The sequence below is a fragment of the Eulemur rufifrons genome, chromosome 16 (genome assembly GCF_041146395.1).
Source record: "Eulemur rufifrons isolate Redbay chromosome 16, OSU_ERuf_1, whole genome shotgun sequence".
Taxonomy (NCBI): Eukaryota; Metazoa; Chordata; class Mammalia; order Primates; family Lemuridae; genus Eulemur; species Eulemur rufifrons.
The window spans coordinates 91,912,164-91,924,717 of NC_090998.1; the positions used below are offsets into that span (position 1 = coordinate 91,912,164).

Here is a 12,554-nt window from a genome sequence, read left to right on the forward strand (position 1 = left end):
TAGGAATTTGCTAAATCTGTGTTAAATCAATCTCTCTCTCCCTCCCTCCCTCCCTCCCTCCCGTCCTCTAATTCCATCAGGTGTTGGCCCTTCAGTTTAAAACCAGCAATAGTTAAGGTAATTTGTTATTAAAAATAAAGTAACTAGGAGAACAAGCCACTATATGAAAGTCTTTGTAAGGATTCTAGTTTTTAGTAGCACTGTTTTCTGAGGGATAATTTTAGGTTAAAAAACAAAAAACCCTAACTAATTTAATCTGCCTGCCTGAGCAAACATGTCTAGTAGGGACTTAACAAATGTCTTTTGAACTAACCTGAACTCCACAGAGAAGCATACCTAAGCCATGTGTGAGTGGGTCAATGTAGCCAAGAACCAGGAAAATCAAAATCCTTGCTTATTTCCTTGAATCCAAGGATGGTATTGAAATGACTAATTAGATCAGCCTGTCATGACATTTTGTCCTGAGATACTTTTTTTTTTTTAAGAGCATCTTCAATCCAAAGTGTTCTCCCTGCTCCTGGAAATTTTTCACTTCTAGTGAAGATTTATTTTTTATAGGGACCTAAGTTTACCTCATTTGCTTATTATCCAAATAAATGCATAAAATCTATTAAATTATGTTTGATCTTTGTTCAAATAGACCAGAGTTCTGTAATGTGACAGTGGCCCCAAGGAACAGTTTGTAGGAGGAGACTGCTGTCTTCTCTGAACAAAACTTTGCAAAGGACACTGATGGTTTCCTCAGATGCCATATAGTGGATCTATTTGCAACAGAGTTGAACCTGGATTTTTGGGGTGAGGTTCCCACTTTTTCCCAGACACCATTCAGCATCATGTATGCCAGTAAAGTGAGTAAACTCACCTCCCAAGAAGGTTAGTGTAGACCTCTGATGATAATCTTACAAAGCAAACCGTGAGAACCTGGAGAAAATATTTTTACAATTATGATACCCAACAGATAGCTCATGCCCTCAGTAACCAAGAGGAAACTCTGGGACCATGGAGAACTGTGCGGCAATAATCCTCTGCCCACCTTCCAGGTTTTGAGTGCTCATTGCTGTTTTTCACCACAATTCTTTACACCTAAGAGACTGGGCTGTAAGATCAAGCCTGCAATTACTTCTCAGTCATCAATGATGATGTTATGCACAGAGATGATGCCTTCATGTGGAGAAATCAACAGCAGGAATTGATCAACCCCTAAGAAGTTAAGTACTGTTTTCGACCACATCTGGCAACGAAGAGGGAAGAGCAAACACGTGGCACGGACGCATAATGCATCTAACTGGAAGCTGGGAATCTCTCTGAGAAATCTGCTATTTCACAGCAAAGACTTTCCTGACTGCTGTCCTTTTGGTCGCCTCATAAAAGGGAGACAAGACTCTCCTAAGCTGTCCTTGGGAGGGAAAAATAAATGAGACGTAAGTAGCTCTTTTGGAAAAGCTACTGCGGTTATTTTTCTTTACTAAAATAGATGCTTTCTCTCTCGAATATTTACCTTGACAGATGACACAACTGCTCGTTTTAGTTCAATCAGCCAGAAACTAAATTGCACATTTTAAACATTGTCACCACAAATAATTGATTATCACTTGTAAACAGGGGGCCATTTTCGTGTCTATTTTAGGCTCCCACATCGAGAGACTACACACAGGCTCGTGTAGCACCTTCGCATGTTTCCATTCTCCTTCAACGTACTAATATACTAGTAAGCCCTTGATTTCCTCTAACAGCTACTGGTGGTCTCCTTTCATGGAACCGGGAATCAAAACCCACTTATCTTACCCTGAACGAGATTCCATCTGTAGAATACTGGTATTTAGAACGTTAATGAACCCTGCTCCCCACCCCCACCGCCGTGTTACACTGCAGCCATCTTTGAAGAACGGCCCTCCCTCTGGAATAAAGCAGCAGTTAGAACAGAACAGTCTCGTGTTTCATACACCCAGGCAACAGGCGAACCTCTGACAATCACAAGAAATTCTCTTTGCTAAGAGCCAGGATCTTGCAACAGCTTGTAATTAGTGCTGTTTAGCATTTAATTTGCCTTTAGTTAGGTAACAAGCATTTACGGATTACCTGATAGGAATGAGTACTAAGCCCAGGACGGGGACAGAGGGATGAATGAGATGCAGACTCCACTCAGAGTCTACTTGGGGCTAAAAATATCTACTTTGGAAAGAAAACTTGAGAACAGTTAACAAATGTAAACCAATCCATCATCACAGGAAGGTATCACTCTGAGAACTCCTGGCACGCTGCACTCTGAGGAGCAAGTGTGATGGGAGCGGGAACGTACCAGTCCCTCCTTGGGCTAAGGAAGGTTCCGGCCTTCTCTTCCTCTGGGGAGTGCCAAGTGTGGTAGGGACCCAGGACAGAGGGAGCCACCAGCCATTGGAAATTGGCCTGTCTGCCGTATCTGGGGACGCTCCTGAGGTCTTTGTCAGAAATTGAAGCCTAGGTGTGTCCAGGATGGTGGTGAGCCAGGATCCGTTCCCGATGGCCTCCAGGAGATTAAGTCGAGGCCAACGGGGGGCGGTGGCGGACATGGGTTGGCAGCACTCAGAAAGAGCAGGGGAGGCTTTCCAAGAGGGCGATGTCCCCTCAAAGTTAGGACAACAAATGTTAGAAGCGTAGGTCAGGGACGTGGAGCAAGCAGTGTGGCTGGGCCAGAGAGGGCCCTCGTGGCAAGTGACATAGGACAGGCTTGCAGAGCCTGAGATGGACCTGGCGGGACACTGGTGACAAGGCAAGCCTGGATCCCGAAGAATGCTCTGGTCATCAAGGTTTCACAGAGCAACGCTTCTGTGCTATCCTCTTGCCACCACGGAGAGTGAGAGACGAGGCCTTGGCCTCAAGATGCTTTCTGGGCAGATGGTTGCTGTGTCCTGGGCATGTAAGGGAGGTGCAGTATCCACCAAAAGTGGAGCTCCTGGCTCCCACCCCTGGCTGAGGGCTGTTGGAGCCGCCCAAGCCTGGACCGTGCTCAAAGCCTAAGTCAGCGTAAGCCAAGTCAGCAAATGGCAATGGCAATCCAGGCAGAGGGACCTGTGGAAGGGGGGCGCAGAGGGCGCAAACAACCCTGGTACTCCGGGCTACCAACAGAACTTGAGAGAGATTCTTTCTTTCCCCCTCTGGAAATTGCATGTACTATGGATCGTAAAGGGGAGAAATGAGAGGCAGGAGAAATGAGAGGCAGCAGCCCTAGGGAAAAAGGGTTTCAGCCATGCACTTGTTTTTGAGGATGCATAGACTGGAGAAAATCTCCCGCTGGCTCTGCCAGCGTCTTCTGCAGAGACAGCCTTGCTCAGGATAGCTTCAGACTTCCGTTCCCAGCTGGTGCCCAACGCCATGGCTATATGTAAAAATGATAACTTTAAAGAGGATAAAATACATTTTTGGTCGATTTTTATTTTTTAAACACACTTAGCATTCTCTAGTTTTTAAAAAATGCTTTTAATAGAGCACAGACTCCTTTCCTCAGTGGCGAGGAGACAGATTTAAGGACTGCAGCCCAAACACTCGGTGCCAGCTAGCGTCAGGGATCCAAGCGTGAGAATCAAGTTGTCGGCTGACATGCGGATTTGGCAAGAACTCAGCTCGCCTTGGAGACGGCGACTGTGGGCCCACGCGGCGTGGCAGGCGCTTCCGTGGCGGGTTCTCTTTCCTCCCAGCCCAGCGTGTCTGAGAGGTCACGGTCTCGCAGTGTGTCAGCTCCTCCCTGTGGGTGAGTGACGGACCGTTTGGCCACACGTAAGAGTCACGGAGTGCTCCCTCCAGCTGGGTGGGATTTTACGACACTTGGTCCGTGACCTATTCATCATGACATGAAAGGGGCTGTCCCCCACGGTCCCACACACCGTGGCAGAGCTGGAACTGGTGCCCGACTGCTGGGCGAGGAAGTAGTTTGTCCTCGTTTTGTTCTTCCCACCTGGTGTCTGCCCTCCCTGCCTCCTGCCCTGTTTCTAGAACAGCTCTCGCCCGTCTCCGCACATGAAGCAGTCTCCCTGCTGTCCCTGAGGTCATCTGCTTTGAGTCTCCACGGCGCTGACTCTCTGCACCACCCCTTTTGTTTGCCCATTTGTTGCAGACGTGCGTGTTTAAACAGGCGACACAGCCAGAGATGCCAGGAAAGCTCACTTAGCCATAAACGGGGGGGCCGACAACCAGGAGAAACCGCGAAGACCATGTGACAGAGAGACCAAGGCTGAGGGCAGGTGACTTGCCCGGGTCACACGGCAAACCGAGGACAAAACCAGCACTTGATTGCCCAGGTCCCCTGCTTCCCCACCAGACCACTTTCCACGCGGACGTGGGTGATCACTGAGGGAATGGACTCAGGGGAGCTAAACAGGAGGGGAGCACCACCAAGACTGTGTCCCCGGGACTCAGCCCAGGGCCTTCCGGAGCAGGTGCCCGTAAATGCCTCAAGACACAGGACGAGAGGGAGAGACGGGGGTGCCCAAGGAAGGCTCCTGGTAGCTCTGTGGGCAGTAAGTTCCTGCACTTGGGGACAGAGGCAGAAGGGAAGGGAAAGGGAAGGCACCAGAAACACAGTTACTCCTGGACTTGGAAAACCAGTGAGTGGCTTATCAGAGTGTTCCAGACAGGGGGAAGAACATAACCAGGGCTCGAGCTGTTGACGATAAAGAAACATCTGTCTGGAAAGGAAGTGATGGCAGGAAGTGGAGGCTCAGGGTAGGGGACAGGAGCCCAGCCTGGGTCTTGTCTGGGAGGACACAGCCGTCACCGGCCAACACGGGGCAGCAGGACAAGCCTGATGGCGCAGCCTCTGCTCTCAGGGCGACATGGCCCGTGGGGGGAAACAGCTGCAGGATGATGAGGAAGGCACTGAGAGAAAAGCAGGAGTCCCCAGGGAACACTGGGGGGCAAGCCGGGGGTGTGCTCACTGGCAGAGGGGGCTGGGCTGGCATCTCAGGTGAGGGAAGTGATCGTCCCATCCTGGCTGGGCAGACCCCAGAAGTGGCCACAGCTCAGAGCCGAGGGGGATGTCCCGGGAGCTGGTGTGCTTGTCAGGGACGGAGTGTCCAAGGTGGTTCCTCGGCTGGGTAAGGGTGATCACCTGAGCCAGGTGCCATCCCACTGTTAAAATTCACATCCTACAGTGAAGGGTGGGAGACGATGTTGGATGGGCAGGAACGACACCGGCCGTGCGTGCACCTGAGGACTCCCTCCTTCCCCTACGAACAGCTCGGCCCCTGCCTAGGAAGGCAGGTACCAACTGACTGCCACCTGGGATCTCCCAGGACAGGGCCTGTGCATGGTGGCACCTGTACCTGGCTGCGTCCTTCTGCAGTACTGGGGACATCAAGGACAACCACCCAGCGGCGCCCACGCCCCTCCACCACCTGCTGGCAGCTGTAACTTGGCCACTAGGGGGCACTGGCTAGCGGCAGAGTAGGCGGTGCTGGGACAGACTTGGGAAGAATTTTGTTAATTTATGATTTCAAAGCGGCTTCCCTCTTTTGTTGTCGTTATAACCATCCCATGAAGTAAGCAGGACAAAGATGATCACCACTGTGCAAATTATGGATCAGAAGAATTAAAGTGCTTACCTGCTTCAGGTCACAGCTATGGAATCTCTGCGCTGGTCCCTTCAGACAAATAACCGGGTGCATGGAGGGAACACAAGTGAGTTCTGAATGACTCAGTGTCGAGCCAGGACAGCAGAGAAGTGCCCGGCCCGGGGCGGGGCTGCAGCCGAATGCTACCCTGTGGGAGTTCAGGGGCTGCCAGCACACTCCCCTCCCCTCCCCACCCCGGTGGCTCCACACCCGGGTCCCTCACCGCCCAGGCACCATCTCCTCAGGGGCCCCTATGTCCCCCATGAACTCCAGAGCCTGAGCTTACCTCGGGCTCTGGCGGTTTTGTCTCCCCACTGGAATGGGGACTCCACGAGGCAGCGGCTTCCCTGCCTCTCTGCGGCCGGCTCAGCGCCCAGATCAGTGCCCAGCACACAGTTGGGGGCCAGGACCCACTGGGTGACAGACTCCATAAAATGAGGTGAAACAACAGCCAAACGGGCAGAACGGACACTTAGTAAGTCGGCACCTGACCACCGCACTGCCTCTGGTGCCCTGGCCGTGGGTTTATAAACGACTGGAGGGCAAACCCCCAGGACACTCAATTAACTAGTCTGGGGTCTGTGTTAACTCCAGATACCAAAATAAATTCTGGGATTTCCCCTGAGGCCTAGAGGAAGTAGTTCACTTTAAAGTAACATGGTTTTCCAGAAGGCCCAAGCTTCAACAATGTCCTGGACTTTCCTTCCTCGAGGAATTGGGAAGACAGATGCTGGGATTCCTGGCAGGGAAGTACGACTGGCCGGCTAGTCTCCCTCACGCCACGGTTCACCACGCTGCACACGGGCCTCTGAAGACAGAGGCTCCTGGGCCCACAGGTGCAGCAAAACCGCCCCAGGCTTTCCTAAAGAGTCAGAGGTGAGTGGGGAAATAGCAGGGAGGGGAGGAATTCAACCTGGGAGAGTCTGAATTTGAGTGAAACTGCAAATCTGCTTCATCAAAACCCGACAGGAGCCTGTTTCCCTCTGCAGTCACGCTCGGGGAATGGGGTGTCATCAGGGCTCACATCATGTTGTCCCAAAGTGCTGAGGGGACCCCTCAGAGGCCCCTTCTCCACCCACCAGCACACATGCTCGACACACTGCAGGGAACATGTCTTTATTAAAGATCAAGCAAGCACAGAAGTGTCATGTGTAGTGCTCAGCAACATCCATACAGTACTAAAAATAGAAAAATAGAAACGAAATTTCACAGAGAGCAGCCTCCCTCACAGATACACGGAAAGGTGCTGCCAAGCCCAGCACGCGATGCCATGTGCCACCTGCCTGCCCAGGCTCCTCCCCGCTACAGATGCAAACACAGGATTCCTTCTGCATCCGCTTTGAAGACAGCCCCGTAGAACAGAGCCTCCTTCCACAGCAGTGACCCTTCTGACCACCATGTGGCACTTCCCAGCCACGCAGGTAACAGAGACAACCTGGTCCCCACGCGGCAGCAATCTGCACACGTGCTGGCTGCGGCCCCTCGCCTCGTCTGGCCATCTCTCCATCACCTCTCCAGCCATGAAATTAAGCAGGTGGTGAGGCAGTAACGATGACCTTTACTCCCTCAGATACACGGACGGATGGAATGGACAGAGACAAAGGCAGGAGGGAAAGGGGCGTTGAGCCTGCAGAATGGCTCTCCCCCAGCTGAGAGCCTCAGGTGCAGACACGACAAACCGAATGATAGAGACTCGGGCTTTTTAGAAATTTGCTATTAGGCATCTGCTTGCTGGCATAAGTAGGTTACTGCTTCGGAGAACAAAAGTAAGACCGTGGAATTAAACTCAAATTCCGAGTGCATTTCAGTCTTTGTGTGGCTGCCTCTCACTCACTGCATTCAAATGGCACTGACTGCACCAGACTCCCACCTGCTGGTTCCTCAGCAGGTTTCCCTCCACGAACGCCCCGTTCTTCTGTACCCGGTTCCTCTGTACGGGGGCCCACAGAGCTGCCCGCTGAAGTGTCGTGCAGAGCGGCATCCTTTCTGAAAATGACCTAGTGATGGTTCTGCTTTATTTCAGGAAGGTTCCAAAGAGCTGAACTCCATCAGAACAAACGAGCGTCCGGTGTCCACCCCCCACACCCCAGCTCACGCTTGTTCTCACCGTGGCTCAGAACCAAGTGAGAACAGAACGGCTGCGCCTTAGATAATAAACTACAAAAATAAAGAGTTAACCCTGAGATCTTTCTACCATTTGGGTGTGGCTCACTCTTAATTCCCCTTGGAAATGAACTTTTATTTGGTTTACTGACATTTATTTAGATTTCCAGTGAAAAGCTCTATAAAATACAATAAATAATATGGGGTTGAAAAAGGTAGACATTCTAGTTGCATATGTTACAGACTTTATACTTATGATACAGGCCGTCAGAACTGCAATTTGAATAATGTGTAATCAGACATGTAGAGACTTCGAACTGTAAAGGCAGACAGCTGCTCTGGACCAGAAATAATCGCACTTCCTCCAATTTCTCCGCCGTGTCCTCCCCCCATTGTTTAACACGCTGCTCCCAGAGTTTGTCCAGCAAGTAATAAATGAATGCATACGGGACTCGGGCTAGTAGAATGCCTGGGTATTGTGAGCATGCAGGTTTGCTGTTTCTGTTATTACAAATAAAAGTCAAACGTGAGGTCGCACTTTCCCATCTTCTGTTTATACACTAAGTCAAACTTCTCATTCATAGAGACGGTGAAGATGTCCTTCCACAGCCCAACTCTTCCTAAAACACAAGCAAGAACAGAATTGGCTGTAGTCACTTGGGGTCAGGTCAGATACCAAACCAAAGCAAGCCTTGGAAATGGATCTGGAAGGTTCCAGATCTATTCCTGGACTCCTCTGAACTTGGCCTATGGGGCCCGGAAGGACCATCTGAGCTACAGACAAGGTGGGTCCCCTAATGTTTTTCGACACTACTGGATGTGGCAGAACATGAACTGGAACCAACTTCCCTGAGTCTGGCAGTGCAGTGGGCCACAGCCACCTCCTGGTGCCACCTACACATTCGGTGAGCCTGCACACATGAACCCACACCTGAGGCCTGCCAGGGAGACTTTACCTCTTGTTCACTGTTGAATCCCCAGCACCCAGAACAGCACCTGGCACATAGTGGGTGTTTAATTAACATCCCAGAGAACCAGCAGTATCTGTCGAGTGAACGCACTGCCCAGGCACCCTGTGGAGCGCTGGTCCCCACGATACCATCACTCACTCATGGCTCAACAGCTCCACCAAGGCGTCATTTGTTTCTGGAGAATTTGAGAAGGAACAAAAATCATCCAAAGGGCAGAAAATTTTATGACAAATAGGAAGCCCTCTTGACTGGGTCAAGGGTGAAGATTTCAAGAAGCCTGCCCTTGCAAACCTTGGGGAGGGAACTAGAGGGGGTGAAATAGCTGCAGCACAAGCTAGCGCTAGAGACCAGATGCGAAACGTGCACTGCAGCAGGAGCTCCCTGACTCCCCACCCGGCCGCTCTGCCGCAGGCCTGGTCAGAAACCAGACTTTTTCCTGGCTGCTGTGCGGAGTGTTGAGCGCTGGGCTCAACACTGCTTTATAAAGGCTTAGGAAACACGAGAGCAGAGCGCTAAAACGGCAAGGGAAGCTGCTGATCTCGTTTTCCTTGTTAACTACAAACTCTTAGGCTGGTCTGGTCCCATGGCAGTGTTGGCCCTGAAGGTGTCTGTAGTGGGGGTTCCGAACTCCCCATTTATGCGAAATCCGAGCACTGGCTTCACGCTTTTAAATGACCACTCGTTTAGAATTCTTTCCACCGTCAGAATCTCTGAGACCAGAGCTCTGACGGTCTCCAGCAAACAGCCTTCATTAGCTCTGGTATAACAGTCGCCCTTGTGCTGCTGGGACCTCGGGTATGAAAGTGCAACCCTGCAAATGCTCGGCTAAAACCTCCAACATGACAGGGTTTTCTCTTTGGTAATGAAAAAATTATCTATCAGTGATGGAGAGGGAAAAAAAAACAAGAAAAATTGTTCTTGCTACCCTCTAATCATACCTAAGGGACAAAATTAGAAGCTTCTAGACCAACCATACTGTATTTTTTCGTGATTATTTTTCTCAGCTGAGAGCTCATCAAAGGAGTCACCCACCTGGTTTAGGTTTTGGAATCAAGACAATTTATGCTGTGACATGAATCAAATCTAAGCAATGCAGCTGGCTACTCGCGCCCCTGCATTCTCACCAACTCAAGGAGATCTTCTGAGCAAAGAGGCAATGTGCTAAAAGAAAACAAATCAAAGAACTGAAATAAAGCAAAACCAAGGTAAACAATGACAAAGCAAACACACGGGAAGGAGCATATGGGCGCGCAGCATGTTCTCGACACTTCTTCACCACACAAATGAACCGAAAGGGGTATTTTGGGGAAGGCCACATCCAAGGATAACAAAGCACAGCAAAGCAAAAGTAAAAAAGAGCAAATAAATTTTAAATAATAAATATTTGTGAAGATACAGCCAGGAAATAAACCACAAGATATTCTGGTTCCGTTAACTTCTTCCCGAAAACGTCAATGCTCTGCCTTTGTACGGAAGGCACTTTGCACTCGACCTTCGGAACAGCTGTTAGCCCTGATGGCCCCATTCCGAGAGGCTCAAGGCCTGAGATTAGAGCCCAGCTCGTCTTTCATCCACTCCAGGTGTCTCCCACTACGTCTTCCGCATGCTGCAGAAGGTCCATCGGCATTTCTGAGCCCTCCCCTCCAACACTGCCGTCACCCAAGTCAGTTCCCAATATGCCAAGTGTCAATGCGAGTCATACTTACCAAGAGGGGCCTTCTGGGGCTACAGCCACCACCCTGGGATTGGGGGTTTAAAGCCTGAGCTCTCCACCATCAAGCAGTGTCAAGTGCCACTGTGCCCTTAAGGGCAGGGAGAGCAGCCCAGGTGGACCCAGGGAGGACTCCTGCCTGGAATAAATATTCCCCATCTCCCACTGCTTCATACCTACCAACTGTCACCTGCCACCAAGAGCAAGCGCCAGCCTCCCTCCATGCCCCTGGCCTGGCCTGGCCTATCCACTCACACTGGCCTGTCCCGAGGTGGTGCCATGCCTAGTCTGTGCCACCTGCACCCAGAAGATGCCCAGTCAGCGTCTACTAGGTAAGAAAGGAAAATGGCATCTCCTCGCATGGGAACTGTCTTCTGTTCACTGCATTTAGCTCTCCCACGAGCCCGTTAAAGGCCAAGAAGTCCATCCACACGCCTCGCACTCTGAAATCTCACAGCACCAAAGCCACCCCCTGCTCTGGGGGGCATTTGATTTCAGGCCATCTGGGAAGGCCCTGCTTAAAAACATCCTGCCCACAAGCCTGAAAAATGCCCAGCAGCTGCCCCTTTGAATTACAACACTGTCTGCTTGGTGACGTGCAAACTTCGCTCCCTGGGCACCAGGCCATCAGCGGGCACCAGCTTTCTGAGGACCGTCTCACCCAGCTAAACGCTGCTGAGAAAGGGGAGGAAACGGTCCAGAAAGTGGGGACAATTCGGACCCAGGCCCTGAGCAGGGAGCGCCTGGGCAGCAGGCAGGGAGGGGCACGTACCTCGGCCCACAGGCAGGGCCTCGGCGTTGCAGCACTGGTCCACCAGCTGGTGGCAGTGCTCGATCAGGGACTCCAGCTGGGTCTTGTCACAGGACACCCCCAGGAACCTGGCCAGCTGCTCCACCATCGTCACCAGGTCCTGGAAGACAAGGGCAGAGAGCAGAGCAGCCCATCAGAGGTGGCGCCTTTTACTGGACATGACTCCTGCCTGGGCACGCGCCAGGGGCTTTTATCTGCTGCCTTCCCTCCTTTGCTGCAAGCAAGGCCCACACCAGCCTTGTCTGGAAGCAAAACCGAGAGGTTAAGGAAGTGCCCAAGGGCACTCAGCTCTCAAGGGGCAGATCTGGATTTCAAAGCCAGCCCTCGGGGAATTGGGAAGCAGACACAAGGTCTTGACAGAGCTGTGGTAAGTTTTAAACAGCAGCACAACATAAAAACATACTTTGGAACCAAGCGAAGAGCAAGGCCTCGCTGGCTCTCTGCTGCTTCCTGCCGCCCTGGAGCAGGGAGGCCCCTCAGGCCCCGGATAGGCTGGCAGGAAGCCCGCTCGATCCGAGGCAAGATTCCATCGGCCGAACATCAGTGACTCCACTCGCGGCCTTGAGAGGGGCCGCACACACCTGCTCTCCACACAAAGCAGCCACCCTCGTCGCCAGGAGATACCAAGGCACCTCGTCTTCCCCATCAGAACCCTGAGCTGCCACCTGGAGGTGCCCTGGTCACACACTGGGAAACAGCTGTTTCCTCTCCTGAAGGTTCATAAGGCAAATGAACGCGTTAAAGCCTCTGAGAAGTCCTACAATGAGAAACTGGTTTAATTTCCTTAAGCAGCATTTCCCAAACCTTAAAAAAAAAAAAAACGTTCCGCGAAGGCTGGTTTAAGAGTCAGCTCCTCCCTGATCCCCACGGCGCCAACTCTCGTGGCGCCTCAAGGCAGCCCTGTGTGCAGGGCTTGATGTGGCTCAGTGGTGTCCCTGCATCATGTATCGGGAATCAGCAAAGGCATAAAAAGCTCACTTCCACCGGCCCTGCCACTGAGCACTCTAAGAGAAAAAGAGCAGAAGACAGATGGAAGAAACCTGGCCCTCGAGCCACAGGAAGAGTGCAATTACCCTAAACCCAGACTGCCGGAGTGGGCCAGCGTCCCGGTCAGGACAGCCCTTCGTTGGTCTAACATCCACCCAGAGCAAGGGGCGCTTCTGCAGTCTGCATCCAGCTCACATTCCAGGACAGCTCTGGGTTATGAGACCAAGCTCAGAATCAGGCCGCGTCCCAGCTCAGCTAGCTTCGCACGACTCGCTCATCTCTCTGAGCTTCACTTTCTCCATCCGTTAACCAGGGACGGTGGCACCCACCTTAGCGGGGCTCTGGCAATAGGCTGCACACCGTGGAACGGAGCTGGTGTGTCTAGG

General features: G+C 51.8%; 1 protein-coding gene across 1 annotated transcript in view; it reads right to left on the reverse strand.

Annotated features, from left to right (window-relative positions):
- Positions 1–8,195: 8,195 nt before the first annotated feature.
- SULT4A1 (sulfotransferase family 4A member 1) overlaps positions 8,196–12,554 on the reverse strand; it is a 36,036-nt gene continuing 31,677 nt past the window's right edge. Inside the window, exons 6-7 of the mRNA XM_069490924.1 lie at positions 11,143–11,281; positions 8,196–8,308 (exon numbers count right to left, since the gene is read on the reverse strand). Coding sequence (XP_069347025.1) covers positions 8,196–8,308; positions 11,143–11,281 — 252 coding nt within the window. The remainder of the gene's footprint in view (positions 8,309–11,142; positions 11,282–12,554) is intronic.